Source organism: Schistocerca americana, chromosome 3 (genome assembly GCF_021461395.2).
Source record: "Schistocerca americana isolate TAMUIC-IGC-003095 chromosome 3, iqSchAmer2.1, whole genome shotgun sequence".
Lineage (NCBI taxonomy): Eukaryota > Metazoa > Arthropoda > Insecta > Orthoptera > Acrididae > Schistocerca > Schistocerca americana.
The window spans coordinates 329,367,069-329,391,662 of record NC_060121.1 but is presented as its reverse complement, the minus strand read 5'-3'; the positions used below and the strand labels follow the sequence as shown (position 1 = coordinate 329,391,662).

The 24,594-nt window shown below is 36.5% G+C and overlaps 1 protein-coding gene across 6 annotated transcripts in view; it reads left to right on the top strand.

The window, feature by feature from the left end:
• Positions 1-24,594, top strand: part of LOC124605280 (DNA ligase 3) — a 640,740-nt gene that overhangs the window by 358,371 nt on the left and 257,775 nt on the right. For all 6 annotated transcript variants that reach the window (XM_047136859.1, XM_047136858.1, XM_047136854.1 and 3 more), the window contains 5 exons: positions 6,904-7,010; positions 10,788-10,919; positions 13,564-13,643; positions 13,797-13,874; positions 15,789-15,975. In XM_047136859.1, coding sequence (XP_046992815.1) covers positions 6,904-7,010; positions 10,788-10,919; positions 13,564-13,643; positions 13,797-13,874; positions 15,789-15,975 — 584 coding nt within the window. The remainder of the gene's footprint in view (positions 1-6,903; positions 7,011-10,787; positions 10,920-13,563; positions 13,644-13,796; positions 13,875-15,788; positions 15,976-24,594) is intronic.

The window sequence follows — 24,594 nt, the reverse complement described above, 5'->3', positions numbered from 1 at the left end:
GTCTTCGACCACTGATACACTTATTTCATGTTGTAGATTTTCTCTTTCTAAATTACTTTGTCAGTTATCCCTCCTTTTAGATTTGTGTAAGATAATCATTTGCTCATTGTGAATTCAAAATTTTTGTAAGTTCTGTGGCCAGATGCCATTCTTGCTGCCAAAAAGCCACTTAAGCAAAGATAGGATCTTTCTGCAGGTAATGTCCTTTGTGCTGTATTTTCGCATTGTCATTGTTTGTGCTGAGGTTCTGAGACAAAACTGAAGAGTCACTCTGTCATTTGGCTAGGAGGAGCAGGAAACCACTTGTTTGCTTGATAGTGCACTGGACAAATAGTTATTAGTTAAATATATTTAATTCACAGCTGGGTCACCTATCTTTATCATAAGCTAGCACTCCATACATCTCTTGCACCTAAGTTAACAATCTCAAGATGTCATAAACAGAGTAATGTTTCTCAGTGATGCACATATGCTCAAACAGCTCACAGAAGGTAGTGCAAGTATTTTATAAACAAATATTACATGATTTCATTGAATTACCAGTAATTACTCCTCTAAATGCGTGCTAATGGGCATGAAGTATAAAATTAAGGACATTTTGGGAAGGGTCTAGCCGGCCGAAGTGGCCGTGCGGTTAAAGGCGCTGCAGTCTGGAACCGCAAGACCGCTACGGTCGCAGGTTCGAATCCTGCCTCGGGCATGGATGTTTGTGATGTCCTTAGGTTAGTTAGGTTTAACTAGTTCTAAGTTCTAGGGGACTAATGACCTCAGCAGTTGAGTCCCATAGTGCTCAGAGCCCTTTGAACCATTTTTTGGGAAGGGTCTAGACTCTAAGAAACTAGACAAGTCTGTGCTTGTTTCTGTGTAACTTGTTAGTCAGATTCAGGTGAGGGTTGCTTTTTCTTATTTTGTTTAATTTATTTATAAACTGATTAAACATAAATGTCATTATATTTAAACATGCACTGATGGAAAGTAGCTCATTTAGAACTCATAGATTTAGCAGCTAGTAAAATTAATCTTTTCATACAGATGAAGTGATCACTTTGTTGAAGATAATACCTCTGCATGAAGTTTTTCAGTACAGAATAAAAATAATAGTTTTTTATACATGGTGTCTGTTCTTTCAGGCATGTCTGAAAGAACAGGTAGCATTTTGATCCAGCAGATAGCAGCCAAAGGAATTACAGACATTGGCTGCAAGTGGTCATTGATTGAAATCAATGGTGCAAGTTGAAAACTTGTGCAGGACTGAGGTTCAGACATAGGTCTCTTGCTAACTACGCAGATGTTCTGATCACTAAGCTGTCTGGACACAGTGGTCATTGCAGCTCCATGGACTACCCCAGAATGGCTTAGCAGTCAGAGTGTCTGCCTACTAAAGTAGGAGACCCATGTTTGAATCCCACTGTAGCACAAATTTTCAACTTTCCTCATTGATTTCAATCAGTGCTTTCTGAAAGCCAATGTCTGTAATTCCTTTGTGTCTTAATGGTACATTTTCTACTTTTTGATATTTGTGTACATTGCAGTTAAACAGCAGTAGCATAAATCAGAACAACGGAATTTTTTTTTAATTTATTGATATGGATAAGGTAACACTGTTTTCAAAACAAAGATTGATTTGAATGCTGCAATGATTTAGTAGAAATGGAGGGGAAATGCCCTTGCCTTTCTTCAGCATTTGCACTGATGCAACCACCCAGTTATAGTTGGACCTACAGTTTAATGTGAACTGTGAACCACAGTGCACCTTGGCACCTTTCAGTGCATTCAACAATAATTTGGTGTTGTATAAGATGTGCAGTAGAGTTTGATGAGGTGTGCATTTATTTGCTTTTGATTTATTTTGAACCCTTAATGTTTTGTTTGATAATTCTCCCATAAAACTGTGGTGTGCTTGATTGATGTTGAACTGCTCAAGCCTATAATGCCACAGACTCCTTTATTTTTCTACTCAAGGGAATACCTACATGATAGTACATAATTTCGTCAACTGCAGATAATTTTGTAAAAATCCTTTTTGTATTCATTTAAGCAAAAAACATTGTCCTTTTAAATATACAGTGTATCTGAAACATTAAATTCAGGTTCCACACTCTTTGCAGCTGTGTAGAATCTACACAGTTAGCTGTAACAGGCTTTTGATATGTTACTACTGAACATCTCTAAATTTCCAGAACAGAAGCTATTATTTTCAATGTTCGGATACATGTACAATGTGCAAATAAAAGTATAGCTTTCAGTTTGCAGCTGAATCCAAAACAATATATGAAAGAGCTTGTAAATGGAGGTGGATGACTGATGTAATCAAAGGATATTCCATAAGACACAGTAGCTACAATGTTCATAGCAGCTCCTATATTTCTATGTCATCTCCATTATTAAGTTAATCTGTGCTAAAATTCAGCATAACTTATTATCAGAATACTGGCCCATAATTGCACCTCATTGTTCGGTGGCAGGAGGAACAAGACTTCTGGTCAGGTGACTACAGGGTTATAAACACAAAATCAAATAGGGGTAATGCAGGAGTAGGTTTAATAATGAATAGGAAAATAGGAATGCGGGTAAGCTACTACAAACAGCATAGTGAACGCATTATTGTGGCCAAGATAGATACGAAGCCCACACCTACTACAGTAGTACAAGTTTATATGCTAACTAGCTCTGCAGATGACGAAGAAATTGAAGAAATGTATGATGAAATAAAAGAAATTATTCAGATTGTGAAGGGAGACGAAAATTTAATAGTCATGGGTGACTGGAATTCGAGTGTAGGAAAAGGGAGAGAAGGAAACATAGTAGGTGAATATGGACTGGGGGACAGAAATGAAAGAGGAAGCCGCCTGGTAGAATTTTGCACAGAGCACAACATAATCATAACTAACACTTGGTTTAAGAATCATGAAAGAAGGTTGTATACATGGAAGAACCCTGGAGATACTAAAAGGTATCAGATAGATTATATAATGGTAAGACAGAGATTTAGGAACCAGGTTTTAAATTGTAAGACATTTCCAGGGGCAGATGTGGACTCTGACCACAATCTATTGGTTATGAGCTGTAGATTAAAACTGAAGAAACTGCAAAAAGGTGGGAATTTAAGGAGATGGGGCCTGGATAAACTAAAAGAACCAGAGGTTGTACAGAGATTCAGGGAGAGCATAAGGGAGCAATTGACAGGAATGGGGGAAATAAATACAGTAGAAGAAGAATGGGTAGCTTTGAGGGATGGAGTAGTGAAGGCAGCAGAGGATCAAGTAGGTAAAACGACGAGGGCTAATAGAAATCCTTGGGTAACAGAAGAAATATTGAATTTAATTGATGAAAGGAGAAAATATAAAAATGCAGTAAGTGAAACAGGCAAAAAGGAATACAAACGTCTCAAAAATGAGATCGACAGGAAGTGCAAAATGGCTAAGCAGGGATGGCTAGAGGACAAATGTAAGGATGTAGAGGCCTATCTCACTAGAGGTAAGATAGATACCGCCTACAGGAAAATTAAAGAGACCTTTGGAGATAAGAGAACGACTTGTATGAATATCAAGAGCTCAGATGGAAACCCAGTTCTAAGCAAAGAAGGGAAAGCAGAAAGGTGGAAGGAGTATATAGAGGGTCTATACAAGAGCGATGTACTTGAGGACAATATTATGGAAATGGAAGAGGATGTAGATGAAGATGATATGGGAGATACGATACTGCGTGAAGAGTTTGACAGAGCACTGAAAGACCTGAGTCGAAACAAGGCCCCCGGAGTAGACAATATTCCATTGGAACTACTGACGGCCGTGGGAGAGCCAGTCCTGACAAAACTCTACCATCTGGTGAGCAAGATGTATGAAACAGGCGAAATACCCTCAGACTTCAAGAACAATATAATAATTCCAATCCCAAAGAAAGCAGGTGTTGACAGATGTGAAAATTACCGAACTATCAGCTTAATAAGTCACAGCTGCAAAATACTAACACGAATTCTTTACAGACGAATGGAAAAACTAGTAGAAGCCAACCTCGGGGAAGATCAGTTTGGATTCCGTAGAAACACTGGAACACGTGAGGCAATACTGACCTTACGACTTATCTTAGAAGAAAGATTAAGGAAAGGCAAACCTACGTTTCTAGCATTTGTAGACTTAGAGAAAGCTTTTGACAATGTTGACTGGAATACTCTCTTTCAAATTCTAAAGGTGGCAGGGGTAAAATACAGGGAGCGAAAGGCTATTTACAATTTGTACAGAAACCAGATGGCAGTTACAAGAGTCGAGGGGCATGAAAGGGAAGCAGTGGTTGGGAAGGGAGTAAGACAGGGTTGTAGCCTGTCCCCGATGTTGTTCAATCTATATATTGAGCAAGCAGTAAAGGAAACAAAAGAAAAATTCGGAGTAGGTATTAAAATTCATGGAGAAGAAATAAAAACTTTGAGGTTCGCCGATGACATTGTAATTCTGTCAGAGACAGCAAAGGACTTGGAAGAACAGTTGAATGGAATGGACAGTGTCTTGAAAGGAGGATATAAGATGAACATCAACAAAAGCAAAACAAGGATAATGGAATGTAGTCTAATTAAGTCGGGTGATGCTGAGGGAATTAGATTAGGAAATGAGGCACTTAAAGTAGTAAAGGAGTTTTGCTATTTGGGGAGCAAAATAACTGATGATGGTCGAAGTAGAGAGGATATAAAATGTAGGCTGGCAATGGCAAGGAAAGCGTTTCTGAAGAAGAGAAATTTGTTAACATCCAGTATTGATTTAAGTGTCAGGAAGTCATTTCTGAAAGTATTCGTATGGAGTGTAGCCATGTATGGAAGTGAAACATGGACGATAAATAGTTTGGACAAGAAGAGAATAGAAGCTTTCGAAATGTGGTGCTACAGAAGAATGCTGAAGATTAGATGGGTAGATCACATAACTAATGAGGAAGTATTGAATAGGATTGGGGAGAAGAGAAGTTTGTGGCACAACTTGACCAGAAGAAGGGATCGGTTGGTAGGACATGTTCTGAGGCATCAAGGGATCACCAATTTAGTATTGGAGGGCAGCGTGGAGGGTAAAAATCGTAGGGGGAGACCAAGAGATGAATACACTAAGCAGATTCAGAAGGATGTAGGTTGCAGTGGGTACTGGGAGATGAAAAAGCTTGCACAGGATAGAGTAACATGGAGAGCTGCATCAAACCAGTCTCAGGACTGAAGACCACAACAACAACAATTGCACCTCATGTTCTTAATTCCACATCTGCTATTCTATCTTTTTTCTCTGCATTGCTTGTTCTGCCAGTAATGCAGATGGATTATATGATGAAGTACTTTCACTTCTTGGAAAAAGTATTTGACTATAGGTCATTTGACACTATTTGTTTGTATGTTTTTATAAATGATTTTTAATAATTTGAGAATAAAATTGTATCAAAAACCTTAAGTCCATAGATTTCCAAAGCAGTTATCATGATGTTTTTCTTTAATGCTGATCCTAAATAATCTTCAGATTCTAATGTAGCACTACTGTTTGACCTTTTAAGATGCATGCTTCAATGAATTCTCTTATGATTGTAGTATAGTGAATAGATTTGGGCAGCCCATGGGATGCAGTGAGAAATTTTCAACACAAATGGCAGATGATAAATATAAATGTATATATATATATCAAGGGACATTTTTGAAGTGACTTTGCAAATGATGAAAATAAATTGGAAAAATGAGAACCAAACAAAAATGATAAAAGATGTGTTTTAAATCATGTCATACAGTTAGTATTTTGAATGTTTGACTTTTGTGATTAGAAAGGGGACCATCTCTGGAAGTGAAAATCCTATACAGGACAATAGAATGCAAAAGAGAAAGCAACTAGTTACTGATATCATGATAACATTGTTCCTACACATGCTATCAAGCTTGTTTGTATTATGGAATGTGTAGTGTGCCGCTTTGTAAGAATGTTACACATAATCTCATAATTGTTCATTTTCTGTCAGAAAAATATTAGTAAGATTTTATATTAAAGATGAAAACTCAATTATTTTTAAGGCATGCTGTCATTTGTATCATAATATTAAAGAGCCACACATTTTCCTTGATTTCACAGAAGCTGACAGTTATAATTTATTGGTGCTTGATGATGTGAGTGAGCTCTTTCTGTCAGTTCACCAGAGATTTATGGCATTATTGATACAGAAAGTGTTTTAAATCTGACAGTTGCAAGGAGCATATATCATCTTGTAGAAGATAAAGTCTTTAACACTTATCTCAGGGCAAAAAACACACATACATACATTTTGCATGGTGATGTCATATCACAAAACAAAAAAGTCGTTGGCTAAGAGATTTTGCAACACATGTTCTTGCTTTTTGAGTCATAGGAACAGTTTTGGTAATGCAACATAGACACATGGCAATCTTTCCTCCCTCTGCACCCCCCCACCTCCCACCTCCCCCTCCAACCCCCCCCCCCTTTCCCCCATCACCTGAATATTGCTTTCAAATAACAACATTAGCTTTTTTATGTTGTGATTGATAATTTTTTAATTTTTATTGGCTTCATTATGAATAATTTGTGTTTCATATTCTATGGTAATATTTTATTGTGTTCCAACAGCTCGCATTACTGTAGGAGGTCAGTGAATTCTCAGGTTTATTCTTTGCAGTGTCACTATCTTCTCAGCACTCCCTTTCTCTAATGACCTGGATGTTCATAGGACATTAAACTTTACCCCTTGTTGCCACCATCTGTTTCTTCTGCTTGTCTTCATCTTCTTTTGTTTCCCTTGGCTGTGTAACCTGCTATAGCTGAAAAATGACTTAATGACAGCTGCTCTGAGCTTGCTTTCATTCATTCATTCATTCATTTGTTGCTATTTATTTATTGAATCATATTGTTTATTACCAAAAATGTTCTTTCTTTGCAGAAAGCTTCAAAGGTGATCTCCTACTATGGGTTCGCCTGCTCCTGCCTGGTGCTGTGAAGAGAGTTTACAATATCCAAAGCAAGCAGATTGTGAAACTGTTTAGCAGAGTTAGTACTTTACTTTCTGATCAATTACATAACACGTTTAGATTTAAATACTTTGGGATTTTGTATATCCATGTGCCACCACTCAACAAAACAAAATAAGACATCAGTCTGAATACGCTTTATGCAATTAAAGTGTATTCATTTCTTAATTACTTAAAAATTACTTCAACATGTAATATGAAGATTGTTTGTTCAGGTACCTGTTACTTCAGTCACTTTATTTTAGATACTGAACATATCGGTTTAAGACATTATGTGTGTAATGATAGTTTAAATTACAATGTAAGGTGGTATGGTGCGGGGGGGGGGGGGGGGGGGGGCGGCATGGAGGGTGAAAATGCTTTATTTGGAAGAAAATGTTTTACATGTTAAATATTTTTGCCTGGGTTAAAAATTGGTTTTCATCTTAAAGGATACTGCCAAACCAAGCTGAATGGGTACCAGGCCAAGATTACCATTGTTGGTCAGATTACTTTGTAATAGTTTGATGCAAGAAATATTTGACAGACCAACCATCATCATTGCAGTTGTATGCAATTCATTATTTTTGTCTAGTGCAAGCAAACTAGAGAATTGAAAATATATGGTGTGTGTGCTGTTGGCATTGATACTGAGATCAGTATGATCTCAAATGTTTCTGTAAAATGTCTGCAAGCACTTCTTCCATTTATTGTACTTAATTGTCATTGAAATTGAACTGTTCTGTCCTGATAAGTCAGTGTGCTAAGATGTCTTCACTTAAAAGTCAACATTAACTTTAGATGTAGTGCCAACATATATTCTAAGCTTAGTTTTTGAAGGCACAGAAAACAGCATGGCTAATTTTTCTCTTTCTCAGGTGTGTTTTTCTAAACCCTTATTTCTTCAGCAGCCAACAGATATGACAGGTCAATGTCCTTTAAAGTTTATGGGTCTCCCCTTTTCTTGGAAAGATCTATGGCAAGAATAAATTACTTAGAAATGCAAAATGACTTCATTTTAATGTAAGATAGCATTCCACAACACTTTGACAAATTGATTTCTGATATTACCTGCACACCATTATTTCAGGACACTGGTCTGAAAGCTGTGAGGTGTAAGATCATGCTCATTGTCAGTAGCCTTATGAGTGACCAAACATTACTCCATGTGGTTTTTATCTTCGGGGCTACATACGATTATGGGATTGCCTCATTTACATCTTGTACTCTTGAAGATTTGCTTCAAAAATTTTTTGAGGCTGGGAGTTCAATAACTAGGGGATGATGTAGGAAGGAAAAAACTACCATTTCTTATATTTGCCTATATAGTGCCCATATTGAATGTATAAAATCATGACATTTTGTCTGTTTTCTGAGGATTTCAAATGAGCTGTTAGTGAACTAAATGAGTTTTTGATGAGGTATTTGTATAAAGTGGAAAAAAAGTAGTCATGAAGCAGAAAGTTTCTCAGATGTTTTGTTAGTACAGGACATGTAAGAGTATATAAAGAAATTTGTCAAAATGGAATTTTGTCACCGATTAGATTAGATTAATTATTCATTCCACAGACCCACAAGCTCATAATTATCCTACATGGTATCATGAGAGTTATTCAGCATGAGAAACTAGTGTTTTGGGAAGGTCATTTTATATATGCACATAGGAACTGATGTGGCATGGAAGCCATAGTGAACCTTTCTGCTATTATATTCCCTTAGAATCTACTGAAACTGTGCAATTTACATAATTCATAGCAGCCTTTGTAGCTATCAAATGTTTCTGAGCTATTGTTCATATCTTAAAAGATCATCAAAACATTTTATGTATTGTACTTCTTAGCTGTGTATCTGTTCTTACATGTGCAACCAACTCTTTTCTCTCTTCTACCATTGAAAAATACGTAAGACAACCACTTACAGCAAAAAGCATAAACACCACTCATGAAGTTTTATCACCCTGAAGAAAACACAGTTAGGTAACAATACTTTGTTTGAAGTTAGAATGTCTGGAGGCATGGTGCACCCTGAAATATCTGCACCGCAGGACAATAGCACATTGCTAGGGAAACAAAAGTAATAATTTCCTTCATTTTAAGGGAAACTCCTTTATGTCAGTTAATGCCGAGTTGGTGGAATCATACAAAAACAGTGCCCCATACTGTGACACCATGGATAGGTGACACAGAAGATTCCAGTGTGGTCAGGTAAGCTGGTATGACAGAGGGTCAGACATCTCTCTGCAAAGAATTGGGAATGTCAAGAGAAAAGGAGGACTTTGTGCATAAAGACCAACGTATTACAATTAAGGCGGTAGTATAAAAATTGAAAATCAGTCAAGGATCAGTTTTCAACATCGTGCACGACCTTTTGAACATCACAAAGCAAGTCACCTGCAGGTTTTTGTGACCCCTGAAACTTGTTTAAAATGGCTGCTGAACTGAGGCAATAGTGGCAATGTTACAGCTGCCTCACGCCAATCCAAATGACTTCCTTAGCCACCTCATCATCAGAGAAGAGTGCTGAGTGCATCATTGTGACCCCAAGATAAAGGAGCAAAATAAGAAATGAAAAGACATGAACTTACCACAGCCAAAAAAGGGAAGACCCAACCACCATTGAGACAATTTATGCTGAATTTTTTTTTTTTGGCCGTGTGTGTGTGTGTGTGTGTGTGTGTGTGTGTGTGTGTGGGGGGGGGGGGGGGGGGGGGGTTGTCACATCATAGTGGTAACAGATTATGCTTCTAGAGAAAGGGCGGGGGGGTGAGGGTGAGACAAGAGCAATGAGCAATCTTTCAAAGGAGCATACCAATGAAATGTCCTGATGAGCTTACATGAGCTGTAAAGATAATGCGTCCAGAGAAATTGTCCACAGGGGTGTTTTTCTTCACAACAGTGCCTCAGCTTCTTTAGTAAAAGACACACAATCACACTTGCTGCTCTCTTAGGCCATCAAATTTTGCCTCACTCCTGTATTCTCCTGAAATGGCACCCAGTGACTTCTATGTGTTTTTTCTACCTTTATGTGACAGGCATTTTAAGAATGACTATGTGGTGATTTTTGAAGTCAAACAATTCTGAATGGCTAGAAAGAGATTTATACAATTGTGTTCTTTACCAAGTCATCCATTATTGGGGAAATGTCACTTTTACCAGTGGATATGTAGAGAAAGGCAAACATTGTCACCAAATTTCACAGTTACAATTTGATTTTTCTGAGGTGATAATTAAAACTCTGACTGTTCCCCATATTTACACTACAAAAAGCTGATAAAGCATTCAACTTGTGGAAGATGATATCTTGGTACCTTCACAACCTTGATACGAAGAAAAAGGCACCTCTCCTGACTGTGTACAAGTCTCACTGAAGTCTTTGCTCTGAATTACAAAGTGTTGTCTGATAATTCTCTGGGTTCAAACCATTTTGAATCGGTAGCCCACTGCCAAGATGGGGGTCTGTGATATGAAATGGCCAATAGCATATGCTTGGGATACATCACAGAAAATCACAATTATTATAACATCTTGAGTTAAAACTGTATCTTCAGTCCAGTGGTTTATATATCCTTTCTGCAAACTCTGAATTTCCTGTTATTGTTAAGATTATCACAGTCCAACCAGATTATGATTTATTTGGTTGTAACTATTTTGTCTGTGTCAGAATAGTTTCTAATTTTTTAGTGACAAACCAGAACAATTTCTTCACAAATCTGAAAATATGTTTTGTGACGTTTACTTACACATTATGACTAAACTATAGAATTAATACAAAAATTTTGCATACATGTTGTATTCACTGTTTCAAATCTTTTTTCAAGATTTTGCATGCTGACCAAGATGAAATGTTGGAAGACTTAGAACAAGGAGATGTGGCTGAAACAGTTCGCATCTTCTTTGAACGCAGCACCCACCTGCAACCTACGAAAAAGAGTACATTATCTTTATATGATGTAAGCACAGATATAGATTTTAGTACAGCAAAGACTTCACAGTATTTTGAAGTAATATATTTAACAAATGGTACCTATGTGCAGTTGTATTCATGACTGCTTCTCTAAAGCAGAAGTTAAAATGATATGACTGAAACACATTAAAGAGAGCAGAAAGATGCTTTGACAGTTATGTTTCCAAAGCTAAGATGTTGATACAATTTATAAATTTATAGTGCACAGCTGTAGGGGGGAATAAAACTGACATGTAATGATCTAAAATATAAAATTTAATGATGGCATTATATATCACACCAGTATTCTGTTTAATCTTGACCAGTTACTATTTGGTTTCTTCACATCTGCTGATTTACTTACTTGCAGCAAGTTACATTAATGTGCAATCTCTCAACTTCATACATGTGGTCTATCCTCTTGTTTTATAGTTGAACTCATGATAATTTTATGAAAATTCTTGCTGTTTCTGTGGTTTTTCTGTTGTTGAATAACGTTAAGAATGTTACATGTGAAGAAACAGTTTTGATCATAATGTTTCTTAAACATTCATTTTATGTTCTGTAAAATACCTTCTGCAAAATGTGCAGGCAATAAATTCATACAAAGCAATGGAGATAATTGAATGAGTAAAACTTGGGAAAAATCTGAATTAATTCATAATTTTTTGATTAATGACATAAAGTTGGCAGTGATAGGTTCAAAACACTCACCATTCAGCAATAACTGCAGAAAAAAAAATTTAGTAAGAAGGGGTGCTGCCCAACTAAATAAATGCAGCATCAACTGCTGTACTACAGTAAGACACTAGCTTGTTGTACTGATCCTACAGTCAAAGGTCACACCTCATAACTGTAGAGTTAACCAAGGAGTAAATACAAGAGAGAAGAAATCCAAGCAACAGAACTCGGGAAACATGGAAGAATATTGGAAGACTGCATATTATAAGGGACAGTAAAATGAAATTGAAACGGACAGAAAAAAGTAAGTATAAACTGTTTATTATTTCGAAAGTAATCTCCATAACTGTTAGTAGAGTATCTATGACAAAATGGTCTGTGCCTTCATGGAAAAATGGTTGTGGCTGCTTATAGAACCATGATTGTATCCAGTCATGCACCTCTTCATTTGAAGCAAATCAGCAGCCACAAAGGTCTTTCTTCAGGGCCCCAAAAATGTGGAAACGACACCGAGAGAGCTTGGGACTTAGGTAGGATGTGGAAAGGCTTACAAGGAAAATTAATGCAGTATACTCAAAACACAAAGTTCACTGCAGAAGTTTCATTGGGAAGCCCTTACACATCCTCCAAATGGTTCCCAATCTCTCCTCACCCAATTTCCATATTTTTTGAGCCATGGATGACAGTTCTGGCCATTGATTTACTTTGTATTATGTGGTGCACACTTGCATACAATCATGGTTACTTGGAAAACTGCAAACATTTTTACGTGAGGGCACTGGCCATCATGTCTCATAGTGAGATAAGTTGCAGTTACGGCAATTACTTGTGAAATAATAAACAGTTTACTTACTTGTTTCCCATTTGTCTCATTTTCCTTTGACAGCCCCCTACAAAAGAGAACAACATTTAAAATATTACAAATCTGGATATAAAATACTGTGTATTTTGATAAATAGTTAAGATGTGATTATTATTTGTTAACTATTAATTTAGGTATTATTTCTTGCAACAAAGCAATTACATTGTTAAAGAAAATGTGAGTGAGTTTTCAAAAGAAATGAACAAATCTCCTATAACTTACAACAAGCTGTTCAACATACAAAAGGTGAAACCATTGTCATCCTGAAGGCTGATATGAACACCACAGTGCTAGGTATGGTCCAACTGCAGGTGGTATGCCTATCCTTTGAAATGACCTAACCAGCCTGTTATAGGGGCACCTACAGTTCAATGTGGACTCTGAACCATACTGCAACATGCCATTTTTCAGATTAACAAATATTGCCAGAGATGAAAGAAATGATAGATATTAGATAAAAATCCTAAGACTTACTGGGATCAAACCCAAGAGCTTTGGATCTGTAGTCAAACACTTCACCACTAACAAAGCCACCCTCTGTGTAACACATTTGCCATAATTTGTTAGACATTGATCTTAGCATAACACTGTCACACACATAGCCTCCCATGTGTCAACAACAAAGACTAGAACAAGGAGATGGTTGCTGTTTGCATCTCACAGTAGCTGTCTGTACATCTTTCCAGAAAACACTTATGCCGAAATGGTGAATGAAAATTCCTAGATTAAATGTGAGCAGAACAGGAGAAAAGTAAAAATATTCCTTGGAGTTGGTGTGCATTGGACTGTGTATCATTGTTGGTTGTTGTGAAAGAAAAAAAGAATTTTATGAAGTAATGCAGCATCAGTCTACATCAATTGCCTTAGATTGCAGAGCACATCATGTTGACGGTAGAAGAGACAGTAAGTGTTCTCAAAAAACCTTGCCCGTGTAGATCTGGTCTTAATGTGATTTCTCATTTCTGCCACTGCATTGATTGATGTATGTTTGTTTTGTGCTGTGACATAGAATCAGATTTCTTTTAACATATTAAACTTTTTTTGAATGTTAAAAGAGTTTGTGCAATTTAATTTTCATTCCTAACATTGAATCATATTATGTTCATAGGTTGATGAATTTTTGGAGAAGCTTTCTACTATGACAAAAGAGGATGAACAAGCCCATCACTTCAAACAAATAGCAAAAAGGTAATGTGTATAAACTGCATTTGATGTAGCCACAAAAAAAAAAAAAAAAAAGTTTCCACGTATGCAAAGTGTTTGTTCCTGTGGCAACAGTATTATAATGACTCTGATAAATTATTATTTTATCTGATAAGGAAAGCTGAATTTTTTTTTCAGATGTACATCAAATGACTTGAAAATGATCATTCGACTAGTGAAGCATGACCTGAGAATCAATGCTGGTCCCAAACATATGTAAGTTGTCCATTTTATCAGCTGTTATTATAGTAACATCCATGTTATACAGTGTGTTGGCACACACACATGTAGTCTTCTGTGTATGATACTTCCATTCATTCACAAAAGCGAATGTTTAAACCATTATGCCATTCCAAGAATTTTTTTATTTGATTTGATTTTTATTGATTCCAGAAATCCTGTTGTGTGGTATTACTCACAGATATGGGACAAGGCACAGTTTCAATGTGTATAAATATTATAATTAACTTATAAGAAAAAAAACCGTTACATCAGTATAATAAATCAGCTGAAAACTTGTGGTGGCATTTGACGTGATTTTGATTCACTCATGAAAGAAAAATAAGTTATATCTGTAAAATAAACTAAATTGGCTATGAACGTGTGGCACATAGGAAAATGTTTAACTTTCTTACTTCAGACTGGCATTCATAATTTCTTCTTCTGTATAGAAGCAGTTCTTCTGAAGCAACATATTTACATTTGCTCAAAATCCATCTCCATTTGACTTAATGTTTTTGAGTAGCTTGTTGTGTAGAACAATTCCTAGGTGCCATATACTTCAGAGTCCCTTGCATAGCTCTTAACTAATTGTAGACATGTCTTTGGAATGACAGGTCTGATGATGGTGGATATTTTCATTTATTTTTTTGTAAAAATATGTCAATTTTCATGAATAAAATGCACTTTTTTATTCATGTAAGTACAGAGCACTGGCAAGATAATAAGCTCCAGAAAGAGATGTTTAGTGGTGGAGGGGGGTGGCTTTCCTCTCATGATATTGACTATTATATTCTGTGTAGTAAGTATCTCTGTGATTGAGATGCCTCAAAGTAGAATGCAATGTGAGAGTACAGAATATACAAGTGCAAAGTATGCTTGTTTTAGTATTTTGATATCACAAACTTCACTCAGGACATTAATTGTATAACTCAGATTACTCAGTCTATTTATTATCTTGTTAGTAAATCTAGCTCTCACTATAGTGTATGATCTATTCAACTCTGAAGAATTTATTTTTACTTACTTAACCTTGTCTGATTAAGGTCATTAGCCCTTCTTTTATATAAGAACAGGATTTCACACAGACAGTATCTCTTTTACATCCTAGTTACCTATGAAATAACAGTTTTAGCATGACAAATGGTATTAAAATGATTAGTGTGTCTGTAGTGACAATGTGAGTAAATAATACTGACGATGAACTAATGAAAATATTACAAAAAGGATAGATTCATGCTCAATGTGTAGTTGACGTGCTGAGTCACAGAGAGGCACAACAAAAAGACTGCTAAATGATTAAGCTTTTGGCCACCACACACACACACACACACACACACACACACACACACACACACACCTAATAATCATTCCCCCCCTTTCCCCACCCCTTTCCCCACCCCTTTCCCCACCCCTTTCCCCACCCCTTTCCCCACCCCTTTCCCCACCCCTTTCCCCACCCCTTTCCCCACCCCTTTCCCCACACCACCCTTCTGATGTAGTAACTGGCTTAACAAGAAGGTCTTAAAACAAAGTGTAGGCTGATTTGAAACTTCCTGGCAGATTTAAACTAAGTGATGGAGAATAGCCCGTGATATCTCTTCATCCAGAAGTGCTAGTCCTGCAAGGTATGCATAGGAATTTTTGGAATGTAGGAGATGAGGTAGTGGCCAAAGTAAGGCTGTGAGGGTGGGTTGTGAATCGTGCTTGGATAGTTGAGTCAGTAGAGCACTTGCTCGTCAAAGGCAAAGATCCCATAGTTAAAGTCCCAGTGTGGCACATAGTTTTAATATGCCAGGAAGTTTCAACAATACCTTAAACTTTCAGCAGAGGCTAGATTAATGAGAAGCAAATTCTGTTCAAGAAAGTTAAATATCTTTAGAATTTAAATTAATGTGGTGTTACTTTCAGCCTTGATGCAGTTCATGCTGATGCCTATCAGGCATTCCAGATGTCACGTGACATCTCTTCTGTTATTGCACGTGCCACGGGTAAGAATTTTCTGCAAGGGAAAGGCGAATCTGGGAAGAAACAAGGAACTGCACCTGGTGGCATGAGTATTGGTGTTGCTTTGATGACACCTGTCTTGCCAATGCTGGTGTGTATCAATAAAATTAGTATAAAGTTAAAAATAGAAGATTAGAAAAATTATTAACATTGGTAATTTTGCTTTGTAGGCAGATGCAAATGAAATTTACTAAATATTTTATATATTTAAAAACAAAGATGATGTGACTTACCATACGAAAGTGCTGGCAGGTCGACAGACACACAAACACACACATACATACATACACACAAAATTCAAGCTTTCGCAACAAACTGTTGCCTCATCAGGAAAGAGTGAAGGAGAGGGAAAGACGAAAGGAAGTGGCTTTTAAGGGAGAGGGTAAGGAGTCATTCCAATCCCGGGAGCGGAAAGACTTACCTTAGGGGGGAAAAAAGGACAGGTATACACTCGCGCGCACACACACATGTCCATCCATACATATACAGACACAAGCAGACATATTTAAAGACAAAGAGTTTGGGCAGAGAATCCATTCCAAACCAGCCACTGTCGCACTGGATGGGGCAGCTGGAATGCTATTTTTAACACATTTTAAAAATTACTTTGTAACTGTGAATGAATGCAATGAATGTCTGTGATATTTCATTTGGAATGATGGAACTTGGTTTATATAATCTGAAAATCTTATTACGAAATGTTAGCTGTAGCAGGTATGTGAAAAGTTTTACTGAGTCCCTTTTTATTGCAAAGAAAATCTTGTCTGCACCATTCTTGCACATAATTGATGTGCGTGTGATATGTTTTGAAACATTGAGGCATGCAAAGAGCTACATCATGGTTTGGATTCAATGAATATATTTCTTTTTGGCATTTTTCCCTTCTTGATCTTGCTATATTCTGATAGAAAATTGTGAGCCAGAAATAAGAAAGTGACACAGTTCTTAAAATAACTAACTAAAATTTAGCTTTAACTTTGTGAAGTTCATGAGCCATCAACACCAGCTGAAGACAATGATGTCATGTATTTAAGGAATATGGCATGAATATACCACAGCTCAAGCAGGCAGGAAAAACTTGACTGTAAAAATGGTGGCAGTAATTGCTTCAGAGGTAGTCCTCCTCTGTGGAGCTCACAGAGACATCAAAACAACTTCGTAAAAAATTGTTACAGTGAAAGTAAAGCATTAGAAAGTATATGTGCAAATAAGCACTAGAAATATTGGCAGATGTCTGCAGAAACCATAAGAAATTTGTTTATGCAATTTTGCTTAATAAAACTGGATGCAAAATTGATTTTTCATCAAATAAAGGTTTCTTATCGTGGTGTGGTGTTTAAACAGCAACCCATGTTGAGGGGAAGAAGGGTGGAGAAGTTGGGAGAGGAAAGAGAAGAGGCATAGAGTAAAGGAATGAGAGGATGGTGGGGTACCATAGCAGTGGTTGACGATAGGAGGGAGGAGGGGGAGCTTTGGCTAGGAAGAATGTGGTGTGGGAGGAGAACAAGAAAGAGGTACTATGTGTAGGGTGAAGGGACAACCCAAAAGAGAGAAAAAATGTGTTAGGGCTGTACGAGAAAGGAAAGCAGATCTGTGAATGAACTTTCATTGCTTACTCAAAGTGCATAATGAGCTCAAAATATATGTTGAAGAACCATATAACTTATTTCCAATTCAGTAGAACACAATTTTGTGAGGAGAGGATGCTAAGAATAGTGATGAAATAAGCAATGACAACTCTGCTATGGACATAAAGCATTTGATCAAAGATGACTTTAGAAGCTTTAAAAATATTGATAGAGAGAATATTGTTTTGCTGAATAATTAAATAAACTTTTTTCCTTGTTTAAGGCTGTGTTGTGTTATACAGGTTGGGCAAAATAAAACTGGCCTGGGAAATATGTGTAAGACTGACGGGAATTGACCCTTGTTAATTAACAGAAAATGTTGAAAACCATGATATTGATGCACCAGTTTGGTTGTTGTCACATATGTGCACATAGATATCTCCCACACATCCTCTCCTGAATACTTCTCTTTGTCATTGCATTTAAGTGATGGAAAGATGCAAACATGTTTAATGACCAGTTGAATGTAACACAAAGTGGTGCTCGTGATAAAACTGCACTTGTTTATTTTTGCTTGTTAAGGGCAATTCAGACAGAGGTGATACGATAAGCGATATGATACACGATGTGACTTACGATATGATGCAGAAGCTACCTGCATCAATAGAGTGCATAGAAACATAGTTGAAGCAACATAACTGGTTCACACTGGGATGACAGCAATATGACACCTTTGTCTTATCACCGAGCATAATATGAGGTGCTGATTGCTACACACAACTAGGGTCATATGGTACATGGTGAGGAAAATTTCAAGTCATTTGATTTGGCTAAAAAAAGTATCTGTAGTTAATTTCTCAGGAAACATACTTTTTTCATAACAAATTGAAAACCACTGTTTTGGGATTTCCACATTCTTCACTATCCATCTTTTCTCATTTGATTTTGAGGAAAGTATTTAGTAAAAAATTGATTTTTCAATGTCTCATAATCTGAAATCACAGCTTTTTAATGAACTGGTTTTCTTTTTGTTACTGCCTATAGCTATTATGATACTTAACAAATAAGAAAACTCCCGGGCATATTTTGAAAAGTTTCCAGTTAATAATGTAGTTACTGTCCAGTTTGTTAGGTGGGTTTTAGATCATAGATTGCTGCATACTAAATGTAATAATAGTAATAGTAATAATAATAATAATAATAATAATAATAATAATAAACCAGCATGGCAATACAGGCTACAGATCAAAATAGAAAAACTGAGAAAAGACATCGGACAGCTAACGCAATTTATAAGAAATGAAATCTCAGAAAAAAAACGAAAAAGGTTAGGTAAAATCTCACAACAAGAAGCGACAGAGCAATTAGACGAAAAGAAGCAGAAATTACAAGCATTCGCCAAACGACTCAGAAGATACAAAAAAAGTGAAAATAGAAGGAAACAAAACCAAACATTCAACACAAACCAAAAGAAATTTTACCAGACAATAGATAACACACAAATTGAAATAAACAATCCACCAAACATAACAGACATGGAACACTTCTGGAGCAACATATGGTCAAACCCGGTACAACATAACAGGCATGCACGGTGGATACAAGCAGAAACAGACACATACAAGATGCTACCACAAATGCCTGAAGTGATAATTTTGCAACATGAAGTCACCCAAGCAATTAATTCTACTCACAATTGGAAAGCCCCTGGAAATGATAAAATAGCAAATTTCTGGTTAAAGAAGTTCACCTCAACACATTCACATCTAACTAAATTATTTAACAGTTACATTGCAGACCCATACACATTCCCTGATACACTTACACATGGAAACATCTGAAACCTAAAGATCAAGCAGACACAGCAAACCCAGCTAAATATCGCCCCATAACATGCCTACCAACAATATACAAAATATTAACTTCAGTCATTAAACAGAAACTAGTGACACATACAACACAGAACAAAATTATAGATGGAGAACAAAAAGGCTGCTGCAAAGGAGCACGAGGATGTAAAGAGCAACTGATAATAGATGCAGAGGTGACATATCAAGCTAAAACTAAGCAAAGGTCGCTACACTACGCATACATCGATTACCAAAAAGCTTTTGATAGTGTACCCCACTCATGGTTACTACAAATATTGGAAATATATAAAGTAGATCCTAAATTGATACAGTTCCTAAACATAGTAATGAAAAACTGGAAAACCACACTTAATATCCAAACAAATTCAAATAATATCACATCACAGCCAATACAGATTAAGCGTGGAATATACCAAGGAGATTCATTAAGTCCTTTCTGGTTCTGCCTTGCCCTGAACCCACTATCCAACATGCTAAATAATACAAATTATGGATACAATATTACTGGAACATACCCACACAAAATCACACATTTGCTATACATGGATGATTTAAAACTACTGGCAGCAAGAAATCAAAAACTCAACCAATTACTAAAGATAACAGAAGTATTCAGCAATGATATAAATATGGCTTTTGGAACAGACAAATGTAAGAAAAATAGCATAGTCAAGGGAAAACACACTAAACAGGAAGATTACATACTGGATAACCACAGCGACTGCATAGAAGTGATGGAAAAAACAGATGCCTATAAATATCTAGGATACAGACAAAAAATAGAAATAGATAATACAAATATTAAAGAAGAACTGAAAGAAAAATATAGACAAAGACTAACAAAAATACTGAAAACAGAATTGACAGCAAGAAACAAGACAAAAGCTATACATACTTATGCTATACCAATATTGACCTACTCATTTGGAGTAGTGAAATGGAGTAACACAGACCTAGAAGCGCTCAATACACTTACACAATCACAATGCCACAAATATAGAATACATCACATACATTCAGCAACAGAAAGATTCACATTAAGCAGAAAGGAAGGAGGAAGGGGATTTATTGACATAAAAAACCTACATTATGGACAGGTAGACAATTTAAGAAAATTCTTTCTAGAACGAGCAGAAACTAACAAAATACACAAAGCAATCACTCATATAAATATATTGGCTACACCACTGCAATTTCATAACCACTTCTACAACCCTTTAGATCACATAACATCAACAGACATGAAGAAAGTAAATTGGAAAAAGAAAACACTACATGGCAAGCACCCGTATCATCTAACACAGCCACACATCGATCAAGACGCATCCAACACATGGCTAAGAAAAGGCAATATATACAGTGAGACGGAAGGATTCGTGATTGCAATACAGGATCAAACAATAAACACCAGATATTACATCAAACATATTATTAAAGATCCCAATACCACAACAGATAAATGCAGACTTTGCAAACAACAAATAGAAACAGTAGATCACATCACAAGCGGATGTACAATACTAGCAAATACAGAATACCCCAGATGACATGACAATGTAGCAAAAATAATACATCAACAGCTTGCCTTACAACATAAACTTATAAAACAACACGTTCCCACATACAAGTATGCACCACAAAGTGCACTGGAGAATGATGAATTCAAATTATACTGGAACAGAAACATTATAACAGATAAAACAACACCACATAACAAACCTGACATCATACTCACCAATAAAAAGAAGAAATTAACACAACTAATTGAAATATCCATACCCAATACAGCAAATATACAGAAGAAAACAGGAGAAAAAATTGAAAAATACATCCAACTGGCTGAGGAAGTCAAGGACATGTGGCATCAGTATAAAGTTGACATTATACCAATTATACTATCAACTACAGGAGTCATACCACGCAATATCCACCAGTACATCAATGCAATACAGCTACATCCAAACTTATATATACAACTTTAGAAATCCGTAATTATTGATACATGTTCAATTACCCGAAAGTTCCTAAACGCAATGTAACATATACCGTACAGTTAAAAGGAAGTGACGCTTGATCAAGGTCTGCGTCACTTTCATTCCGAACCAGACCTAAGGTCTGAGAAAGGAAAGATAATAATAATAATAATAATAATAATAATAATAATAATAATAATAAATCCCGGGAAAGGAATAGGCCTCCGGTATGTTCTGCCAGTCGTAAAAGGCGACGAAAAGAACAAACCACTAATAGGGCTAACCCCCCTTTTAGTGTGATTAGTTGGTTCAGGACAGAACTAATCATTCCTCAGACAATCGCTGTCGTGGTCAGGGACAACGCTTGAACCCTATGCCCGCCCACAATGGTAACGACACTGCTAGCCGACTGGAAAATGATTTAAATCCAAATAGAGGTGTTTTGCAGGATATGCTTCCTGCAACCACCCTAGAAGGAAAACAAAGACGGAGGATGAGATGGTCAGATGAAGTTAACCGACACCTCATGTTCTGCTATTACCAAGCAACAAACTTAGGAACCAACACAACTGGATACAGATCACAAGTATACACAACATTTATTACCAGATACCCAGAATTAAAATTTTTAACAGAACAACGACTAGCTGATCAGATCCGTGTAATAATCAAAAATAACAGGATACCCCAGTCAGAATTAGAAAACATCAAACAACACGTACAACAAATACTGGAAGAAAATAATGTGCAATCAGAAGAAGAAGAAAATACAGTAATGGACTCAAACATCCCAGAGCAAACAAACAAAGAATAACACGCATCAATTAAACAATCAGAGGAAAACGAAATCTTAAGACAGCCACCAGAACAAGCACAAATAGAACACGAAGTGACACACATGTTAGATATAGAAGAAAAATTTCAGCTGACATATATAGAATACAAAGACACAAATGCAGACATTAGACCATTCTTGCAAAGACCACCAAATAACCCACAAGTCGAAACAACAATAAAAACTATCAACACAACATACACAACAAAATAAATGAAAACACAACTATGGAAGAGTTACAACTACTGTTTTATATAGGAGCACTCACTACACCAAATATACACACTAGGCAGAGATCAGAACCAACCAACACACAGAAGAAACCCACAAAACCAGCATGGCAACACAGGCTACAGATCAGAGTTGAAAAACTGAGAAAGGACATCGGACAGCTAACACAATTTATAAGAAATGAAATGTCAGAAAAAAAAAAAGAAAACGAAAAAGGTTAGGTAAAATCTCACAACAAGAAGCGATAGAGCAATTAGATGAAAAGAAGCAGAAATTACAAGCATTGGCCAAACATCTTAGAAGATACAAAAAAAAGTGAAAATAAAAGGAAACAAAACCAAACATTCAACACAAACCAAAAGAAATTTATCAGAAAATAGATAACACACACATTAAAATAGACAATCCACCAAACATAACAGACATGGAACACTTCTGGAGCAACATATGGTCAAACCCGGTACAACATAACAGGCAAGCACGGTGGATACAATCAGAAACACCGAGCGAGGTGGCGCAGTGGTTAGCACAGTGGACTCGCATTCAGGAGGACAACGGTTCAATCCCGTCTCCAACCATCCTGATTTAGGTTTTCCGTGACTTCCCTAAATCATTTCAGGCAAATGCTGGGATGGTTCCTTTGAAAGGGCACAGCCGATTTCCTTCCCAATCCTTCCCTAACCCGAGCTTGCGCTCCGTCTCTAATGATCTCATTGTCGACGGGACGTTAAACACTAACTACCTACCTACCTACCTACAATCAGAAACAGACACATACAAGATGATACCACAAATGCCTGAAGTGATAATTTTGCAACATGAAGTCACTCAAGCAATTAATTCTACTCACAATTGGAAAGCCCCTGGAAAAGATAAAATAGCAAATTTCTGGCTAAAGAAGTTCACCTCAACACATTCACATCTAACTAAATTATTTAACAATATAATAGAGGGAAACATTCCACGCGGGAAAAATATGCTTAAAAACAAAGATGATGTGACTTACCATACGAAAGTGCTGGCAGGTCGATAGAAACACAAACACACATACATACACACAAAATTCAAGCTTTCGCAACAAACTGTTGCCTCATCAGGAAAGAGGGAAGGAGAGGGAAAGACGAAAGGAAGTGGGTTTTAAGGGAGAGGGTAAGGAGTCATTCCAATCCCGGAAGCGGAAAGATGCAAATGAAAAATTCAAAAATTTCATGACATTGTTTAAATTAAATTTTGAAGAAACATTTCCTAAAGTATTATGTCCATTACCAACAGCAGGAAAAAGCAAGTGGGTCACAAAAGGAATCAAAAAATCATCTGAAACACTAAAGTACCTGAGCTCCATTAAACACAGCCAAACTAATCCTGCTTTCTCACTCTTTTATAAAAGATATAGGAAAACATATAGGAAAATATTGTTTGCAGCAAAGAGAGCTCATAACTCCAAAATAGTGCACTCTGCTGAAAACAAAAATAAGGCAGTATGGAAGATTGTGAAGCAGGAAACTGGTACCAGGAAAATGAATCTGTCAAACTTGAAAATCAAAGAGGAAGGGACTTTAATAAAAGACCCAATATATTTGGCAAACTATGTAAATGATTATTTTAGTAGCGTAGGAATAAAATTACAGGAAAATTTTCTAACAGCCCCTCAGGTCAAAAAGCCAAATAATAGTGTATCACACTCAATGGTGTTATTCCCTACAACACAGAAAGAAGTCTATAAAGCAGTCAGCAAACTGAAAAACAAAAACTCAACTGGTTTGGATGAAGTCCCCATTTTTATAATTAAGGACTGTATCAAGAGCCTACTTCCACTTTTAGTTGATATTATAAATCAATCTTTCAAGCAGGGCTACTTTCCAGACTATTTAAAATATGCGAAATTACTACCTCTCTTCAAAAAAGGTGATGCAGGAATAATTGAAAATTATAGGCCAATTTCTCTACTATCATGCTTTGCAAAAATATTAGAAACTATTATGAAAGATAGGCTAATCAATTATTTAAATAAATACAACTTACTGTCTGTTGACCAGTTTGGATTTCGATCAGGGAAAAGCACAGAATCAGCAACAGCACACCTCACAAAACACATTCTAGAAGCATTAGATAAAGGGAACTACACAACAGGTATATTTCTTGATCTAACTGAAGCGTTTGATACAGTAGACCACAACATTTTGTTAAATAAGTTAGATGAACTTGGAATTAGGGGACTTGTGAAAAAGTGGT